General features: G+C 44.8%; 1 protein-coding gene across 1 annotated transcript in view; it reads left to right on the top strand.

The window, feature by feature from the left end:
* LOC140008746 (uncharacterized) overlaps positions 1-20385 on the top strand; it is a 101531-nt gene that overhangs the window by 17600 nt on the left and 63546 nt on the right. Inside the window, exon 7 of the mRNA XM_072053610.1 lies at positions 10556-10564. Within this exon, the coding sequence (XP_071909711.1) occupies positions 10556-10564 (9 nt within the window). The remainder of the gene's footprint in view (positions 1-10555; positions 10565-20385) is intronic.

The following is a 20385-nucleotide window of genomic DNA, read 5'->3' on the forward strand; positions in this document are numbered from 1 at the left end:
AAACGACATCAATTCAGTTTCCATGAAATGGAATTCACCAACCAATATATCAAGTTCAGTAATGCAATAAAACGGTAGCCAATCAATGACAATATCAAAAGAGGTGAGGGCGGTCAAGTACACCCTCACCTTAATCAATTCCAATATGCAAGTAAGCCATCAAGGCATCACATAACATTTAACAAAGCCACATAGTAACAATTTAGTGAGTGGTATACTCACCAAGTGAGAAAGTGGTGTTTCATACACCGTGGTCACCAAGACGTCGTGAGCTACCGTCACGCCCTAGAATCACGCAACAAATGCAATGAGACTCGATAACGAGTAATATAGCAATGCTAAACACAACCCCAATAGGGTTTCATATGCATAAATGTGCATAATAGCAAACCAGAAATTAGAAAATGGCCTTAGTCTTGGCCCCAAATAGAAAACTGTTTTGCCCTTATTATGCGGTAATGGTGTAAAATTCTCTACGGTTATCGGTTGGGGGTGTAAGACCCACCGTTTCGAAGCTATGAAACAGGGCTACAACAATGTAGAAGGTCACTCAATCCAGTTACTAGCTTAACTAGGTCGAAAATGCCAAATACTATACCAGAATTACCAAAACAGGTTTGTAAAACACAGAAAACTGTAATCGGTATATCTCAGTCCATACAAGTCCAAATGCCGAAATTCCAAAGGCATAAGTTAGCTAAGTCATCCGGCTACATTTCATCAGAAGACATCAACTCCAAAATCCAAACCAATTCCAGTCAAAATAGCCAATTACTATCGCAGTTTTCGAATTCTGTCCAAAGCAGAACAGCTACAGTAATTTCGTCATAACTCATTCTACATTCATCCAAATACCCTGAAATTTTACAGGCACCTCAAACACATCAATACCTACAACTTTCATGTTTTGAGCAAAGTCTAATTCGGCCTCTAACCCAGTGATCTAAAACCGGACAGAATTGGGATTTTAAGAACCCTAACTTTTCAAATTTCCAACCAAATCCAAAATTGATTGCATTTGCCTATCCAATACACCTCATAGAGTCATTATCAACCATTACCATTCATCATACAAGGCCACAACATTCATTTCATATTAAACCAGAAAAATTCCCAGTAAAATAAAAATTTCACCAAAACTCTTCAAATCAAGAAATAAATCATATAATCCTTCACTCATGCCACCATTAAGCATAATATAACCATCATTAGGTATAGGGGAGAGGTTGAAGCATCACTTACCAAGAAACAAGAGAGAGGAGGATGTTGGACACCTTAAACCTTCAAACAAGCTTCACTAAAGCACTCACTATCACTAAAAGGTAAGATTTTATGGAGCAAAAACTAAGTTAAACACTTGATTTGGTGGATTTGGACTTGTTAGAAGCTTGAATGTTGAAGAGTTTTGTCTTCCTTGGAGCTTGAGAGGGCCGGCTATGGTGGAGAGAAAAATGAGGAAATTTTAATGAATTTTGAAGATATTTAACCTTTGGTCAAAAAAGTCAAAATTTGGAATAGTATTTCTTAAGTCATATCCAATAGGGAAGTGACACTTGTCACTCTCATTAAATGCATTCCTATCTTTCTTTTCTCTCTCACATCAATCACTTCACACACTCTACTCATCACTTAACACCCGATAAATTTTACACAGTATCCGAAACTTAACCTTATTGGCCGAATTTTTCCGAACTTTTCGCACTAGTGGGTCCCACATCCAATATATATTCTTAATTTTGTAAAAATTCACCAATGCTAGAAAAATCATCTTAAAACTATAATTGCTCTTAAAATCCACTAAGAAAATATTTCTAAGCCAGAAAATGCAGAAAACATGCAATTAAGGGGAAATAAACCCTAGGAAAATAATTAGGGTTTTACGGGTTCTCACACTCTCCCCCCCTTAAAAGAATTTCGTCCTCGAAATTTCTCACCTTAATTCCCGAAAAGGTTTGGGTATTTCTTTCGCATTTCCTCTTCCATCTCCCAGGTAGCTTCCTCTACTCCGTGGTTTCTCCATAGCACTTTCACTAGCGGAATCTTCTTGTTTCTGAGCTCTTTGACTTTTTGATCGAGTACCTGAACCGGTTTCTCTTCATAGGCCAGTGATTCATCTACTTCGATATCCTCCGGTTGTAAAACATGAGATGGGTCAGGATGGTACTTCTTTAGCATCGAGACGTGAAATACATCGTGGATTCGGGAGAGACCGGATGGTAGCTCCAATCGATACGCGACCACTCCAACCCTCTGAAGGATCTTGTAGGGTCCAATGTACCGCAGTTGAAGCTTCTTTCCTTTACCCGTTGTAAGACTTCGTAAGGGTGTGATCTTGAGAAATACGTAGTCCCCAACTTCAAACTCCAAGTCTTTTCTTCGGTTATCCGCGTAGCTCTTTTGGCGACTTTGGGCAGTTTGGATTCGTTGCCGTATCAACTTAACCTTCTCGTGAGCCTCTTCCATCCACGGAATAGTTGTCGGGTCTAGTGCTTTCTTTTCGCCAACTTCATCCCAGTAAATCGGCGACCGGCACTTGCGTCCGTAGAGAGCTTCGTACGGAGCCATTTGAATTGACGAATGGAAGCTATTATTGTACGCAAACTCTACTAAGGTCATGTGCTGACCCCAATTGCCTCCGAAGTCCAAGATGCACGTTCGCAGCATGTCCTCGAGAGTTTGAATTGTCCGTTCTGACTGGCCATCCGTCTGAGGATGATAAGTAGTGCTTAAATTGAGTTTCGTCCCCAGGGTTTCTTGGAACTTCTGCCAAAACCGAGATACGAACCGTGGATCCCGATCAGAAACGATGCTTACAGGAACACCGTGTAGTCTTACAATCTCATCCATGTACAGTCGAGCCAATTTGTCCATTGAGTACTTCAGGTTCACCGGCAAGAAATGGGCCAACTTGGTTAATCGATCAACGATCACCCAAACGGCATCGTGTCCTCTTTGTGTCCTCGGTAAACCTGAAACGAAGTCCATGGTGATGTTTTCCCACTTCCACTCGGGTATCTCCAAGGGTTGTAACAAACCCGATGGCTTTTGATGCTCCGCCTTCACTTGCTGGCAAATGAGACATTTCTGCACGTACTGCGCGATTTCCCTCTTCATATTGTCCCACCAATAGGTTCCTTTCAGGTCTTGATACATCTTGCTGCTACCCGGATGGATTGTATACTTGGACCTATGAGCTTCCTCCAAAATTTATGTTTTCAACGAATCGTCCTTTGGTACCACCATTCGATTTCGATACTTCAAAATACCCTCAGGACTCAAATTGAAGTCCATTGTTTCTCCCTTTTCCACTTTCTCTCTCCACTTCCGTACCATCAAATCCTCGCCTTGCGCCTCTTTTATACGTTCCAGTAGAGTGGATGTCACCCTTACATTGCTAGATATCACCTTATGACTCCCAAGACAGGGTTTCCACTCGCACACGAATTCTAGCAAATCCCATTCCTTGATCATTAGTCCTGCTACTTGCACCTTACGACTCAAGGCATCTGCTACCACATTTGCCTTTCCCGGATGGTAATTGATCGTACAGTCGTAATCTTCCAAGAATTCCATCCATCGCCGTTGTCTCATATTCAGTTCCTTCTGGGAGAAGAGGTACCTAAGACTCTTGTGATCCGAAAACACTTCGAAGGTCACCCCATATAGGTAATGCCTCCACTTTTTCAGTGCAAACACAACTGCAGCTAATTCTAGATCGTGAGTCGGGTAGTTCTGCGCGTGAAGCTTCAATTTCCTAGAGGCAAAAGCAATCACATTCCGGTTCTGCATCAAAACGCATCCCAATCCTTCTCGCGACGCGTCTGCATATACTGCAAACCCGTCCACTCCCTTTGGCAAGACCAGTACCGGAGCCATGGTCAATCTTTTCTTTAGTTCCTAAAAACTCGTTTCGCATCGGCCATTCCAGATAAACTGGCCATGCTTCTTTGTCAGGTCAGTTAGAGGTCCTGCCAATTTGGAAAAATCCTTAATAAACCGTCGGTAATACCCAACTAACCCTAGAAAGCTACGAATTTCCGTGGGGGTTTCTGGCCTCTTCCAACTTGTCACGGCCTCAACCTTTGCCGGGTCTACCGAAATACCTTCGTGGGAGATCACGTGACCTAGAAATGCTACTTTCTCCAACCAGAACTCGCATTTACTAAACTTGGCGTACAGCTTATGTTCCCTCATTGTCTGCAACACCACTCTCAAATGCCCCTCATGCTCCTCGCGTGTCTTAGAGTAGACCAAAATGTCATCAATGAATACAACAACAAATCGGTCTAGATAGGGTTTAAAAACCCTATGCATTAGATCCATGAAGGCGGCGGGAGCATTGGTCAGTCCAAAGGGCATAACGGCAAACTCGTAATGCCCGTATCTCGAGTTGGAAGCAGTTTTCGGAATGTCCTCCTTCTTTATCAATAACTGATAGTATCCCTGTCGGAGATCCAACTTGGAGAAGACCACTGCTCCTTGCAGCTGGTCGAACAACTCGTCTATGTGAGGCAGTGGATACTTATTCTTGATGGTCACGTTGTTCAACCCCCCATAATCAATACACATCCTCAACGTTCCGTCCTTTTTCTTCACAAATAGGACCGGAGCTCCCCAAGGAGACTCACTCTGGTGGATGAATCCCCGCTCCAAAAGATCTTGTAATTGCAACTTAAGCTCTTTAAGTTCTGCAGGCGCCATTCGGTAAGGGGTTCTGCAGGTGCGGTTCCAGGTAAAAGATCTATTCGGAATTCTATCTCCCTTTCCGGAGGTAAGGCCACTAACTCATCAGGAAAAACATCCGAAAACTCCCTTACTACGGCCACGTCTTCCAACTTTAACTTATCCGTAGGGGTATTAATTAAAAAGGCCAAAAATCCTTGCGCCCCTCTACTTATCAGTTTCCTAGCTCGAATGCCCGAAATGAGAGCAGATGAGGCTAACCTACCCCTTATATCCAACCTTCAGGTTGCCTCGCCAGGAATGCGAAATTCTACTATTTTCGTTTTACAATCCAGTTGGGCGTTATATTTGGCTAACCAGTCCCTACCCAAAATCACGTCGTACCCCTTAATGGACAAGCTAATCAGGTCTCCTAGAAATCTCCTTTCACCTACCCATACATCACAATCCTTATAAACCATACTAGTCACCAAACGTTGATTCCCCGTAGGTGTACTAACTTCTAGGTCATATGGTAAACTAGCAGGTTTTATATCGATGCCACACATGAAATCAGGGTTAACAAACGAATGAGTGGCACCAGGATCAATTAAAACTTTGGCAAACCGGTGGAAAATAGGGATCGTACCTTCTACGACCTCAGAAGACTCTGGGATCTGGTGGGGCTCTAAGGAATATACCCTAGCCGGAACTTTTGGTTTGGATCCGTCTCCCTTGGCCGATCCAGTATTGGTCCTCGACGGTAGTTGGCTCCCCTTTCCGTCTTGTTTCAGGACCGGACATGTAGCCAGCTGATGGTCCGCACTTCCACACCGCAGGCATTTCTCCTGTTTCCTCCAGCAGTTGTCTTCGGTGTGGTTCAGCTTTCCACAGTGCCCACAGGAACCGCGAGGTGCAGAAGCCGAGCCACTCTGAACGTTTCCCCTCGGTCCTCGCCCAGCTTGACCACCCCTGAACGGAGTCCCTCTGCCTGATCCGGACTGTCGACCACCACTCATGCCCCGTTCAAATTTGGAGGGAGTGCTCTTCTCACCCTGTCCAGAAGTACTCCCAGGAAAGCCATGCTTCTTGGCCTGGAAGTTTCGGACCTGTAGCCGTGCACTTTCCACTCGTTGGGCTTTTTCCATTGCCTCACTAAAAGTAGTGATTTGAGCCGCCGCGAGGTCTTTCTGGATCTCAACGTTCAAGCCCTGAATAAAGCGCCTCACCCGTCGTTGCTCGGTCATGATTAGTTCAGGCGCGAATTTGGACAGGCGGGTAAACTGGCTCTCGTACTCCGCCACCGTCTGAGCCCCTTGCCGGAGAAAACTTTTGAAACCGTTCTAGCGCTCTATCTTCAATCTCGACATGATGGCTAGGGTTTCCGGGGTTAGGGTTTGGGTTCTGGCCCTGTTGTTGCACTACTTGTGCGAGTAGGTTGGTCATTTGCTGCATGGCAGCAGCTATTTGTACATTGGGGTCTAATTGCGGTCCAGGGTTAGGTCCAGTAGAGGGTTCCCCCGTTTCCCTAACCGGTGCGGTTTGTCTAGTTCCGCGCCCGCGTCCCCGACCACTTCGTGTTCCTTCCATAGGGTATACTTTGTCTAGGCAAGAGTACTAAACCAAAGCGGTAACAAAACATGTAAGTAACACATAACTTTTCACATAACACATATTGATGCATTTCAAACAAGATCACAAGCACACATATATACAGGCCAAACATATATTTACAATCAATCAGTCAAGTACGGCCAAAGCACGTACGTACATACACGATCCTCCCGAGGATAGGCCTATCAAAAGAAATTTACACGTAGCTAACCCTACATCCAAAACGGTTAGCTAAGGCTCTATCCCTATCCCTATGTACATACCAAAACCACCACCTATCCAAAAGAAGCCTCTAAGATCAAGGCCTAATCAGTCGCCGGGGTCTGAGACCCAGGCGATGGGGTAGACTCCTCCCCAGCCTCGGCCCCAGCATACGAGGCCTCATCACTAGACTCCTCGAGTCCGTCGTCGCACAGATTAAGGATCGCCTCAGCACGACCCCTGACCTTGCGAACTCGCTTAGTCTCGCGCTCGCGTGCATCTCTCAACTGATCACATAGGTCATCGACTCGATCCTCGGCCTCATGCACGTCATACTCTAGCTCCATGATACGTGCGGCTTGCTTCTCATTGGTTGCCTTAGCCTGAGTCACCTCGGCTTCCAACGTAGCAACCACAGCTTCAAGCTTAGTGTTATCCTTAGCAAACTCCTCACGTTCCTTAGCCACCGCCAACACTAGGGCGTTCGGATAGGCGTAGTTGCTACGGCACTCGCACTGTCGAACGCGGCTGGCCGGGCTCCAACGCACCATGGCCCCCTTTTGCCTAAGTTGATACTTAATTGGCGGCAGCGAGCTACGAGGACGATCTCCTGCCGGGCGGTCACTCGGATCACCACTCGCATCCATCCTATAACAAAGGAAAATCACATGAATAAACTTAATAGGCATAAACAATAGCATCCCCAAGTCGAGCACTTCTATTATCCCCAGGCTAATTCAAACCTAGGCTCTGATACCACCTGTGACAGCCCCACCTTCCCCTAAGGCGAACCAAAGAGGTTAACGGACTGCCTGCCCAGCTCTCGCCAGGACTAACGGTGCAGTATAAAGCGATCTATCACGTTTGAAACTTATAACGCGCGCAACAAGGCAAAAGGGCAAAATATCCCAAAATAAAAGAAACGAACTCCAGAGTCGGCCATGAATAGTAATCGACCCGTCCGAAACCCAACCAAGCATCGAAAACATATACAACATAACATTAGCCATTTACAAGCCACAACGGCAAGCCAAAACCATTCACTAAGGAAGTACACATTCGATTTGCCTATCAAAAGGAAATGAACCCGTTATACATTAGGGTTTCACTTCAAGAGCAATACAAAAGACATTTACATGCTCAATTCGGCAATTGACTATCCAATCCATTCTCAAAAGTAATTATCACCCTGTAAGGAAAACAAATAACACGGAATGAGCTAAAGCCCAGTGGTATACCACCCAATAAGCAATCAAAGTCATATAAGAATGAACTTTCATTTAAAGTGAACAAATAAGCAATGAAGCAAAACGGTAAAAGGATACGGTCGGCTCTCAAGAGCCCATTTCCACGCTTGCAATCTTGATCCAACCTCATTGACTCTCCGTCAATGTTAAAAGTACCAAACCGTAGACCACCCTTTACTTCCAATCCTTCCACCTAACATACCCCAACCGGGCCCGCACTTCATTTCAGTAGTTTTGGTAATACTCGAGTTTACCGGAACCAAGGGTCTCATTACCACAAGGTTCCCCAGTACAGTCCCCGTGGCAATTCAATCTTCACGACCAAGCCCTCGCCGGCTCGATCCAATTGACTACCAAACGGGGTTGAGCTCAGTAATGCAGTAAGGCCGTTGGACATCGTCCAAACGACATCAATTCAGTTTCCATGAAATGGAATTCACCAACCAATATATCAAGTTCAGTAATGCAATAAAACGGTAGCCAATCAATGACAATATCAAAAGAGGTGAGGGCGGTCAAGTACACCCTCACCTTAATCAATTCCAATATGCAAGTAAGCCATCAAGGCATCACATAACATTTAACAAAGCCACATAGTAACAATTTAGTGAGTGGTATACTCACCAAGTGAGAAAGTGGTGTTTCATACACCGTGGTCACCAAGACGTCGTGAGCTACCGTCACGCCCTAGAATCACGCAACAAATGCAATGAGACTCGATAACGAGTCATATAGCAATGCTAAACACAACCCCAATAGGGTTTCATATGCATAAATGTGCATAATAGCAAACCAGAAATTAGAAAATGGCCTTAGTCTTGGCCCCAAATAGAAAACTGTTTTGCCCTTATTATGCGGTAATGGTGTAAAATTCTCTACGGTTATCGGTTAGGGGTGTAAGACCCACCGTTTCGAAGCTATGAAACAGGGCTACAACAATGTAGAAGGTCACTCAATCCAGTTCCTAGCTTAACTAGGTCGAAAATGCCAAATACTATACCAGAATTACCAAAACAGGTTTGTAAAACACAGAAAACTGTAATCGGTATATCTCAGTCCATACAAGTCCAAATGCCGAAATTCCAAAGGCATAAGTTAGCTAAGTCATCCAGCTACATTTCATCAGAGACACCAACTCCAAAATCCAAACCAATTCCAGTCAAAATAGCCAATTACTATCGCAGTTTTCGCATTCTGTCCAAAGCAGAACAGCTACAGTAATTTCGTCATAACTCATTCTACATTCATCCAAATACCCTGAAATTTTACAGGCACCTCAAACACATCAATACCTACAACTTTCATGTTTTGAGCAAAGTCTAATTCGGCCTCTAACCCAGTGATCTAAAACCGGACAGAATTGGGATTTTAAGAACCCTAACTTTTCAAATTTCCAACCAAATCCAAAATTGATTGCATTTGTCTATCCAATACACCTCATAGAGTCATTATCAACCATTACCATTCATCATACAAGGCCACAACATTCATTTCATATTAAACCAGAAAAATTCCCAATAAAATAAAAACTTCACCAAAACTCTTCAAATCAAGAAATAAATCATATAATCCTTCACTCATGCCACCATTAAGCATAATATAACCATCATTAGGTATAGGGGAGAGGTTGAAGCATCACTTACCAAGAAACAAGAGAGAGGAGGATGTTGGACACCTTAAACCTTCAAACAAGCTTCACTAAAGCACTCACTATCACTAAAAGGTAAGATTTTATGGAGCAAAAACTAAGTTAAACACTTGATTTGGTGGATTTGGACTTGTTAGAAGCTTGAATGTTGAAGAGTTTTGTCTTCCTTGGAGCTTGAGAGGGCCGGCTATGGTGGAGAGAAAAATGAGAAAATTTTAATGAATTTTGAAGATATTTAACCTTTGGTCAAAAAAGTCAAAATTTGGAATAGTATTTCTTAAGTCATATCCAATAGGGAAGTGACACTTGTCACTCTCATTAAATGCATTCCTATCTTTCTTTTCTCTCTCACATCAATCACTTCACACACTCTACTCATCACTTAACAACCGATAAATTTTACACAGTATCCGAAACTTAACCTTATTGGCCGAATTTTTCCGAACTTTTCGCACTAGTGGGTCCCACATCCAATATATATTCTTAATTTTCTAAAAATTCACCAATGCTAGAAAAATCATCTTAAAACTATAATTGCTCTTAAAATCCACTAAGAAAATATTTCTAAGCCAGAAAATGCAGAAAACATGCAATTAAGGGGAAATAAACCCTAGGAAAATAATTAGGGTTTTACGGGTTCTCACACAGCTAGCCCTAGAAAGCTGCGAATTTCCGTGGGATTTTCTGGCCTCTTCCAATCTGTCACGGCCTCTACCTTCGCTGGGTCCACCAAAATACCTTCGTGGGAGATTACGTGCCCTAGGAATGCCACTTTCTCCAACCAGAACTCGCATTTACTAAACTTGGCGTACAACTTATGTTCCCTTAAAGTCTGCAACACCACACTCAAATGCTCCTCATGCTCCTCGCGTGTCTTAGAGTAGACCAAAATGTCGTCAATGAACACAATGACAAATCGGTCCAGATAGGGTTTAAAAACCCTATGCATTAGGTCCATGAAGGCGGCGGGAGCATTAGTCAGTCCAAAGGGCATAACGGCGAACTCATAATGCCCGTATCTTGAGTTGAAAGCAGTTTTCGGAATGTCCTCCTTCCTTATTAACAACTGATAATATCCTTGTCGGAGGTCCAACTTCGAGAAAACCACTGCTCCTTGCAGTTGGTCAAACAACTCATCGATGTGGGGCAGTGGATATTTATTCTTGATTGTAACATTGTTCAGCCCCCGGTAGTCAATACACATCCTCAAGGTTTCGTCCTTTTTCTTCACAAATAGGACAGGAGCTCCCCAAGGAGACCCACTCTCGTGAATGAATCCCCGCTCCAAAAGATCTTGCAATTGCAACTTAAGCTCCTTAAGTTCTGCAGGCGCCATTCGGTAAGGGGTTTTTGAGATAGGTGAGGTTCCAGGTAACAGGTCTATTCGAAATTCTATCTCCCTTTCCGGAGGTAAGGCTACTAACTCATCAGGGAATACATCCGAAAATTCCCTCACTACGGCCACGTCTTCCACTTTTAACTTATCCATAGGGGTATTAATCAAAAAGGCCAAAAATCCTGGCGCCCCTCTACTTATCAGTTTCCTAGCTCGGATGCCCGAAATTGAAGCAGATGAGGCTAACCTACCCCTTATATCCAATCTTAAGGTTGCCTCGCCAGGAATGCGAAATTCTACTATTTTCGTTTTACAATCCAGTTGGGCATTATATTTGGCTAGCCAGTCCATACCCAGAATCACATCGTACCCCTTAATGGACAAGCTAATCAGGTCTCCTAAAAATCTCCTTTCACCTACCCATACATCACAATCCTTATAAACCATACTAGTCACCAAACGTTGATTCCCCGTAGGTGTACTAACTTCTAGGTCATATGGTAAACTAGCAGGTTTTATATCGATGCCACACATGAAATCAGGGTTAACAAACGAATGAGTGGCACCAGGATCAATTAAAACTTCGGCAAAGCGGTGGAAAATAGGGATCGTACCTTCTACGACCTCCGAAGACTCTGGGACCTGATGGGGCTCTATAGAGTACACCCTAGCTGGCACTTTAGGTTTGGACCCATCTCCCTTGGCTGGTCCAGTATTGGTCCTCGGCGGTAGTTGGCTTCCTTTTCCATCTTGTTTCAGGACCGGGCAAGTAGCCAATTGGTGGTCTGCGCTTCCACAACGCAAACATTTACCCTATTTCCTCCAGCAGTTATCTTCGTTGTGGTTTAACTTCCCGCAATGCCCGCAGGGACCGCGAGATGCTGAAGCCGAGCCACTCTGAGCATTTCCCCTCGGTCCTCGCCCAGCTTGGCCACCCCTGAATGGAGTACCTCTGCCTGAACCAGATTGTCGACCACCTCCCGTTCCTCGTCCAAATTTAGAGAGAGTGCTCTTTTCACCCTATCCGGAAGTACTCCCAGGAAAGCCACGCTTCTTCGCCTGGAAGTTTCGGACCTGCAACCGCGCACTTTCAACTCGCTAAGCCTTTTCCACAGCCTTGCTAAAAGCAGTGATCTGAGCCGCCGCGAGGTCTTTCTGAATCTCAACGTTCAATCCCTGGATAAAGCGCCTAATGTCAACGTTCAATCTCAACGTTATCCTTTCTTTTTCCTCTCACATCAATCAATTCACATCCTCTACTTATCCCTTAACACCCGATAAATTTTACACAGTACCCGGAATTTAACCTAATTGGCCGAATTTTTCCGAACTTTTCGCACTAGTGGGTCCCACGTCCATTATATATTCTTAATTTTCTAAAAACTCTCCAATACTAGAAAAATTATCTAAAAACTATAATTATTCATAAAATCCACCAAGAAATATTCCTAAGCCAGAAAATGTAGAAAACATGCAATTAAGGGGGAAAACCCTAGGAAAAATATTAGGAAAATACGGGTTCTCACACTCTCTCCCCCTTAAAAGAATTTCGTCCTCGAAATTTCTCACCTTAATTCCCGAAAAGGTTTGGATACTTCTTTCGCATTTCCTCTTCCACTTCCCAGGTAGCTTCCTCTACCCATGGTTTCTCCAAAGCACCTTTACTAATGGAATTTTCTTGTTGCGGAGCTCTTTGACTTTTCGATCGAGCACTTGGACCGGTTTCTCTTCATAGGCAAGCGATTCGTCTACTTCAATCTCCTCCGGTTGTAAGACATGGGATGGGTCGGGATGATATTTCTTTAGCATTGAAACGTGAAACACATCGTGGATTCGAGAGACACTGGATGGCAGTTCCAATCGATACGCGACCGCTCCTACCCTCTGCAGGATCTTGTAGGGTCCGACGTACCGCGGTTGAAGTTTCTTTCCTTTGCCCGCTGTGATACTTCGTAAAGGTGTGATTTTGAGAAATACATGGTCTCCAACTTCAAACTCCAAATCTTTTCTTCGGTTATCCGCGTAGCTCTTTTGGCGGCATTGAGCTATTTGGATTCGTTGCCGTATTAACTTGACCTTCTCTTGAGCCTCTTCCATCCATGGAATAGTTACTGGGTCTAGAGCTTTCTTTTCACCAACTTCGTCCCAGTAAATCGGCGACCGGCACTTGCGTCCGTATAGGGCTTCGTACGGAGCCATTTGAATCGACGAATGGAAGCTATTATTGTACGCAAACTCTACCAAGGTCATGTGCTGACCCCAGTTGCCTCCAAAGTCTAGAATGCACGTTCGTAGCATGTCCTCGAGAGTTTGAATCGTCCGTTCTGACTGGCCATCCGTCTGAGGATGATAGGTCGTACTCAAATTGAGTTTTGTTGATCTTGATCCCTATCTTTTGATGTTTACAAAACAAATGGATGATACTAATATTTCTTCAAGATATATTTTCAGTTATGAAGTTATTTGATTCCATGATCAAGTACAATTGAAAGATGACAAAGTATGCTGAAGCTGTCGGACGCTCAAGATGTCAGGATCGGACGTCCGATAATCATTGCACAACTTCGGACGCATGCTTCGGACGTCCGATAGGATCCTTCGAAGTCGACGAAACTATCGGATCTATCGGACGTTGAATATGTCTCTACCGGACGTCCGATAGAAACAAGATAATTTCTCAAATCTGTTTGTTTGCTGTCGGACGCATAAAGAGCTTGCACCGGACGTCCGAAAGAATTGAAGAAAATCTCTGAAACTCACTGCCTGCTGTCGGACGCATAAAACAGGGCTATCGGACGTCCGACACTCCAACGGCTAGTTGACTCTTCAGCTACTTTCTATCCGTTGGAAGCTTTAATGAGGCTCTTTCTTGGTCCTATATAAATAGTGGTTGGTCAGATACTTCAAATAACTTTGGCACACTGAAGATACAAAATATCTAGAGAGATTTTAGTGAGAAAATACTCCAAAAAGAATATTTGTAGTCTTAGTGGTGTGAGGTTCATTGTAAGCTTTTCATTTGTGAGTGAATCTTTCATGAGTGTAGCTCTGTGAGGGTTGTCCTGAGGGATAGTAAAACGTCCTGGCTTGACCGAGTACTGCTTGGGGCAAGGAGGAGGTGAACCTTCCTTTGTACACAAGAGTGATTGTAATTTATCAACTTGAAGTAGCTTGTTTCAATTAATCTACAAGCTCAAGAGGAGTTGGGTAGTTAATTGGTTTGCAATCCTTTCCTTTTTATTTACTTATTGTTTCGTTTATGATCTTTGCATTGGTTGTTTTGGGCCTTACAAGTTTCGTCCCCAAGGTTTCTTGAAACTTCTGCCAAAACCGAGATACAAACCGTGGATCCCGGTCAGAGACGATGCTCACAGGCACACCGTGTAGTCTTACTATCTCGTCCATGTACAGTCGGGCCAACTTGTCCATTGAATACTTCATGTTCACCGGCAAGAAATGGGCCGATTTGGTTAATCGATCCACGATCACCCAAACGGCATCATGTCCTCTTTGCGTCCTTGGTAAACCTGAAACGAAGTCCATGGTGATGTTTTCCCACTTCCACTCGAGTATCTCCAAGGGTTGTAACAGACCCGATGGTTTTTGATGCTCTGCTTTCACCTGTTGGCAAATGAGACAGTTCTGCTCGTACTGAGCGATTTCCCTCTTCATATTGTCCCACCAATAGGTTCCTTTCAGGTCCTGATACATCTTGCTGCTACCTGGATGGATTGTATACTTGGACCGATGAGCTTCCTCCAGAATTTCCGTTTTCAACGATTCCTCCTTCGGTACCACTATTCGGTTTCGATATTTCAAAATGCTCTCAGGACTCAAATTGAAGTCCGTAGTTTCTCCCTTTTCCACTTTCTCTCTCCACTTCCGTACCATCACATCTTCACCTTGCGCCTCTTTTATGCGTTCCAGTAGAGCGGAGGTCACCCTAACATTGCCAAATATCACCTTATGGCTCCCAAGACAGGGTCTCCACTCGCATACGGATTCTAATAAATCCCACTCCTTAATCATCAACCCTGCTACTTGCACCTTACGACTCAAAGCATCTGCTACCACATTTGCCTTTCCCGGATGGTAATTGATTGTGCAGTCGTAATCCTCCAGAAATTCCATCCATCGCCGTTGTCTCATGTTCAATTCCTTCTGGGAGAAAAGGTACCTAAGACTTTTGTGATCCGAATACACTTCGAAGGTCACCCCATATAGGTAATGCCTCCACTTTTTCAGTGCAAAGACAACCGCGGCTAGTTCCAGATCGTGAGTCGGATAGTTCTGCTCGTGAAGCTTCAATTTCCTAGAGGCGAAAGAAATTACATTACGGTTCTGCATCAAGACACACCCAAGACCTTCTCGCAATGCGTCGGCGTACACCGCAAACCCGTCCACTCCATTTGGCAAGACCAGTATCGGAGCCGTAGTCAATCTTCTCTTTAATTCCTGAAAACTTGTCTCGCATCGGGCGTTCCAAATAAATCCACCATGCTTCTTTGTCAGGTCAGTTAAAGGTCCTGCTAATTTGGAGAAATCCTTAATGAACCTTCGGTAGTACCCAGCTAGCCCTAGAAAGCTGCGAATTTCCGTGGGATTTTCTGGCCTCTTCCAACCTGTCACGGCCTCTACCTTCGTCGGGTCCACCAAAATACCTTCGTGGGAGATTACGTGCCCTAGGAATGCCACTTTCTCCAACTAGAACTCGCATTTACTAAACTTGGCGTACAACTTATGTTCCCTTAAAGTCTGCAACACCACACTCAAATGCTCCTCATGCTCCTCGCGTGTCTTAGAGTAGACCAAAATGTCGTCAATGAACACAACGACAAATCGGTCCATATAGGGTTTAAAAACCCTCTGCATTAGGTCCATGAAGGCGGCGGGAGCATTAGTCAGTCCAAAGGGCATAACGGCGAACTCGTAATGCCCGTATCTTGAGTTGAAAGCAGTTTTCGGAATGTCCTCCTTCCTTATTAACAACTGATAATATCCTTGTCGGAGGTCCGACTTCGAGAAGACCACTGCTCCTTGCAGTTGGTCAAACAACTCATCGATGTGGGGCAGTGGATATTTATTCTTGATTGTAACATTGTTCAGCCCCCGGTAGTCAATACACATCCTCAAGGTTTCGTCCTTTTTCTTCACAAATAGGACAGGAGCTCCCCAAGGAGACCCACTCTCGTGAATGAATCCCCGCTCCAAAAGATCTTGCAATTGCAACTTAAGCTCCTTAAGTTCTGCAGGCGCCATTCGGTAAGGGGTTTTTGAGATAGGTGAGGTTCCAGGTAACAGGTCTATTCGAAATTCTATCTCCCTTTCCGGAGGTAAGGCTACTAACTCATCAGGGAATACATCCGAAAATTCCCTCACTACGGCCACGTCTTCCACTTTTAACTTATCCATAGGGGTATTAATCAAAAAGGCCAAAAATCCTTGCGCCCCTCTACTTATCAGTTTCCTAGCTCGGATGCCCGAAATTAAAGCAGATGAGGCTAACCTACCCCTTATATCCAATCTTAAGGTTGCCTCGCCAGGAATGCGAAATTCTACTATTTTCGTTTTACAATCCAATTGGGTGTTATATTTGGCTAGCCGGTCCATACCCAGAATCACATCGTACCCCTTAATGGACAAGCTAATCAGGTCTCCTAAAAATCTCCTTTCACCTACCCATACATCACAATCCTTATAAACCATATTAGTCACCAAACGTTGATTCCCCGTAGGTGTACTAACTTCTAGGTCATATGGTAAACTAGCAGGTTTTATATCGATGCCACACATGAAATCAGGGTTAACAAACGAATGAGTGGCACCAGGATCAATTAAAACTTCGGCAAAGCGGTGAAAAATAGGGATCGTACCTTCTACGACCTCCGAAGACTCTGGGACCTGATGGGGCTCTATAGAGTACACCCTAGCTGGCACTTTAGGTTTGGACCCATCTCCCTTGGCTGGTCCAGTATTGGTCCTCGGCGGTAGTTGGCTTCCTTTTCCATCTTGTTTCAGGACCGGGCAAGTAGCCAATTGGTGGTCTGCGCTTCCACAACGCAGACATTTACCCTATTTCCTCCAGCAGTTATCTTCGTTGTGGTTTAACTTCCCGCAATGCCCGCAGGGACCGCGAGATGCTGAAGCCGAGCCACTCTGAGCATTTCCCCTCGGTCCTCGCCCAGCTTGGCCACCCCTGAATGGAGTACCTCTGCCTGAACCAGATTGTTGACCACCTCCCGTTCCTCGTCCAAATTTAGAGGGAGTGCTCTTCTCACCCTGTCCGGAAGTACTCCCAGGAAAGCCACGCTTCTTCGCCTGGAAGTTTCGGACCTGCAACCGCGCACTTTCAACTCGCTAAGCCTTTTCCACAGCCTTGCTAAAAGCACAGATCTGAGCCGCCGCGAGGTCTTTCTGAATCTCAACGTTCAACCCCTGGATAAAGCGCCTAATCCGTCGTTGCTCAGTCATGATCAGCTCAGGTGCGAACTTGGACAGGCGGGTGAATTGGCTCTCATATTCCGCCACAGTTTGAGCCCCTTGACGGAGCCTAATAAACTCGTCCTCCTTCCTCTCCTGGACTAGAGGAGGGAAAAACTTTGCATTAAACTCTCTAATGAAGTTCACCCAAGTCCTGGGTGTCTGCTCCCTTTCCCATTTCTGTCTAATTACGTTCCACCAGGATCGAGCCGCGCCCTCAAGCTGGAACACAGCAAAAGTGACCTGCCGTTCGTCAGGGGAGTGTAGGGCCGCGAATATATCAACCATTTTCTCAAGCCATTTCTCAGCAACGTCAGGGTCAGGTCCCCCAACAAACTTTGGCGGGGAAAACTTTTGAAAACGTTCGAGAGCTCTATCCTCGCTCTCGACGTCGTTACCGGGGTTCCCAGGGTTAGGGTTTGGGTTTTGGCCCTGCTATTGCACTACTTGTACGAGTAGGTTTGTCATATGCTGCATAGCAGCAGCTATTTGCACAGTGGGGTCGGCTTGTGGTTCAAGATCGGGTCCCGTCAAGGTTTCCCCCGTACCCCTAACCGGTGTGGGTTGTCTAGTTCTGCGCCTACGTCCCCGACCACTTCGTGTACCTTCCATAAGTTTTATTTGGTCTAGGCAAGAGTACTAAACCAAAGCAGTAGCAAAGCATGTAAGTAACACTTAAACTTTCACGCTAACACATATTTATACATTGCAAACATGATCACAAACATATATACAAGCCACACACATATATACAATCAGTCAAGTCAAATACAGCCAAGGCACATACGTACATAAACGATCCCCCCGAGGATTGGCCTATCAAAAGAGATTTACACGTAGCTAACCCTACATCCAAAACGGTTAGCTAAGGCGCTATCCCTATCCCTATATACATACAAAACCACCAACTATCCCAAAAGAAGCCTAGAAGTCAAGGCCTGGTCAGTTGCCGGGGTTTGGGATCCAGGCGACGGGGTAGACTCCTCCCCCGCCTCAGCCCCCGCATACGAAGCCTCATCCCTGGACTCCTCAAGACCATCGTCACACAGATTAAGGATCGCCTCAGCGCGACCCCTGACTTTGCGAGCTCGCTTGAGCTCGCGCTCTCGTGCCTCCCTCAGTTGGTCGTATAGGTCATCAACTCTATCCTCGACCTCGAGCACGTCATATTCTAGTTCCTTGATACGTGCCGCCTGCTTCTCGTTGGTTGCCCTAACCTGAGTCACCTCAGCTTCCAACGTAGCAACCACAGCTTCCAACTTAGTGTTATCATCCGCTAGCTCCTTACGCTCCTTCGCCAGTGCCAATACTAGTGCGTTCGGATAGGCATACTTCTCTTTACACGCGCACCGTCGGAGACGGTCAGACGGGCTCCAACGAATAACGGCCCCTCCTGGCCGTATCTGATATGGGATCACGGGGAGTGCTCTGCGAGGTCTCACTCCCGAAGGACTAGCACTAGAGTCACCCTGTCCGGCTATCCTACACCACAAGAACAATTAACCATAAATATTAGCTTACAGGCCATAAACAACAAATCCTCAAATCAAGCAGTCCTATAACACCCAGGCTAATTCAAACCTAGGCTCTGATACCACCTGTGACAGCCCCACCTTCCCCTAAGGCGAACCAAAGGGGTTAGCGGACTGCCTGCCCAACTCTCGCCAGGACTAACGGATCAGTTTACGTCGATCTAATACGGTCCAGAACATACCCACGCGCGCAATCAAGTCAAAATCACAAAATAAATAAAATGAAAACGCGCCGATGATGAACAATGCCGGACACACCAGAATCCGGAGTTCAACCATACATCAATCCAACATATACATACATTGAAATTCAACATTTACAACCAAATTGGCATGCCAAAACTAGTTATCATGGTTATACAATGTTCGGTTTGCCAATCAAAAGATGAACCCAATACACATTAGGGTTTCATGCGAAGAGCTATTCAAAATAGACATATACATGGCTCAATTTGGCAACCAACAAGTATGATCTTCCAAAAATGATCATTTTCCTGTAAGGAAAACAAATGGAACGGAGTGAGCTAAAGCTCAGTGAGTTACTACCACAATAGCAACTAAGGTCACATAAGCATAACCATTCAGTTCAAGTATGCAAATAAGAAGTAAATCAAATCAGTGAAAGGATACGGACGGCTCTCAAGAGCCCATTTCCTTGCTTATTTTCTTGATCCAACCTCATTGACCCTCCGTCAATGTTAAAAGTACCAAACCGTAGACATCACTTTACTTCCATTCCTTCCACCCAACATACCCCAACCGGGCCCGCACTCCAATCAGTAGCTTTTGGTATTACTCGAGTTTACCGGAATCGAGAGTCTCATTACTACAAGATTCCCCAGTACAGTCCCCGTGGCAAGTCAATTTTCACGACCAAGCCCTTGCCGGCTCGATCCAATTGACTACCTAACGGGGTTGAGCTCAGTGATATAGTAAGGCCGTTGGATCTTCGTCCAAACGACACCAAATCAGTTTTCCATGACAGTAATTCAATGTCTCATATAGCATGTGCAGTATTTCAGTAAAACAGTAAGCAGTCATGAATGAAATCACAATGGGGTGAGGGCGGTCAAGTACACCCTCACCTCAATCACTTCCAATAGCCAAATAAGCCTTCAAGGCATCAAATTCACATATAACAAAGCCACATCGTAACATTTAAGTGAGTAGTATACTCACCAACCAAGTAGGTGGTGTTTCATGCACCACGATCACCAATACGTCGTGAACTACCGTCACGCCCTAGAACATGCAAACAAATACAATGAGACTCGATACCGAGCCATAAAACAATGCCAATCACAACCCCAATAGGGTTTTATAAACATATACAAGCATGATAGCAAACCAGAAATTAAGAAATGGCTTTAACTTAGGCCTTGATAAGGAAACCGGGTTTGACCTTATTTTGCGGTAATGGCACCAAATTCACTATGATTATCGGATGAGAGTGTAAGACCCACCGTTTCGAAGCTAAGAAACAAGGCTACGACATTGTAAAAGGTCACTCAGTCCAATTCCTAGTACAACTAGGTCAAATGGGCAAAATACCAAACCAGAACCGTAATTTGTAGGTTTACAAATCACACTATGCTGTAATTAGTCTAACTCAGTCTATACAGGTCCAAATGCATTGATTCCAAGGGCATATGGTAGCTAAGACAT

Source organism: Coffea arabica, chromosome 6c (genome assembly GCF_036785885.1).
Source record: "Coffea arabica cultivar ET-39 chromosome 6c, Coffea Arabica ET-39 HiFi, whole genome shotgun sequence".
NCBI classification, from domain to species: Eukaryota; Viridiplantae; Streptophyta; class Magnoliopsida; order Gentianales; family Rubiaceae; genus Coffea; species Coffea arabica.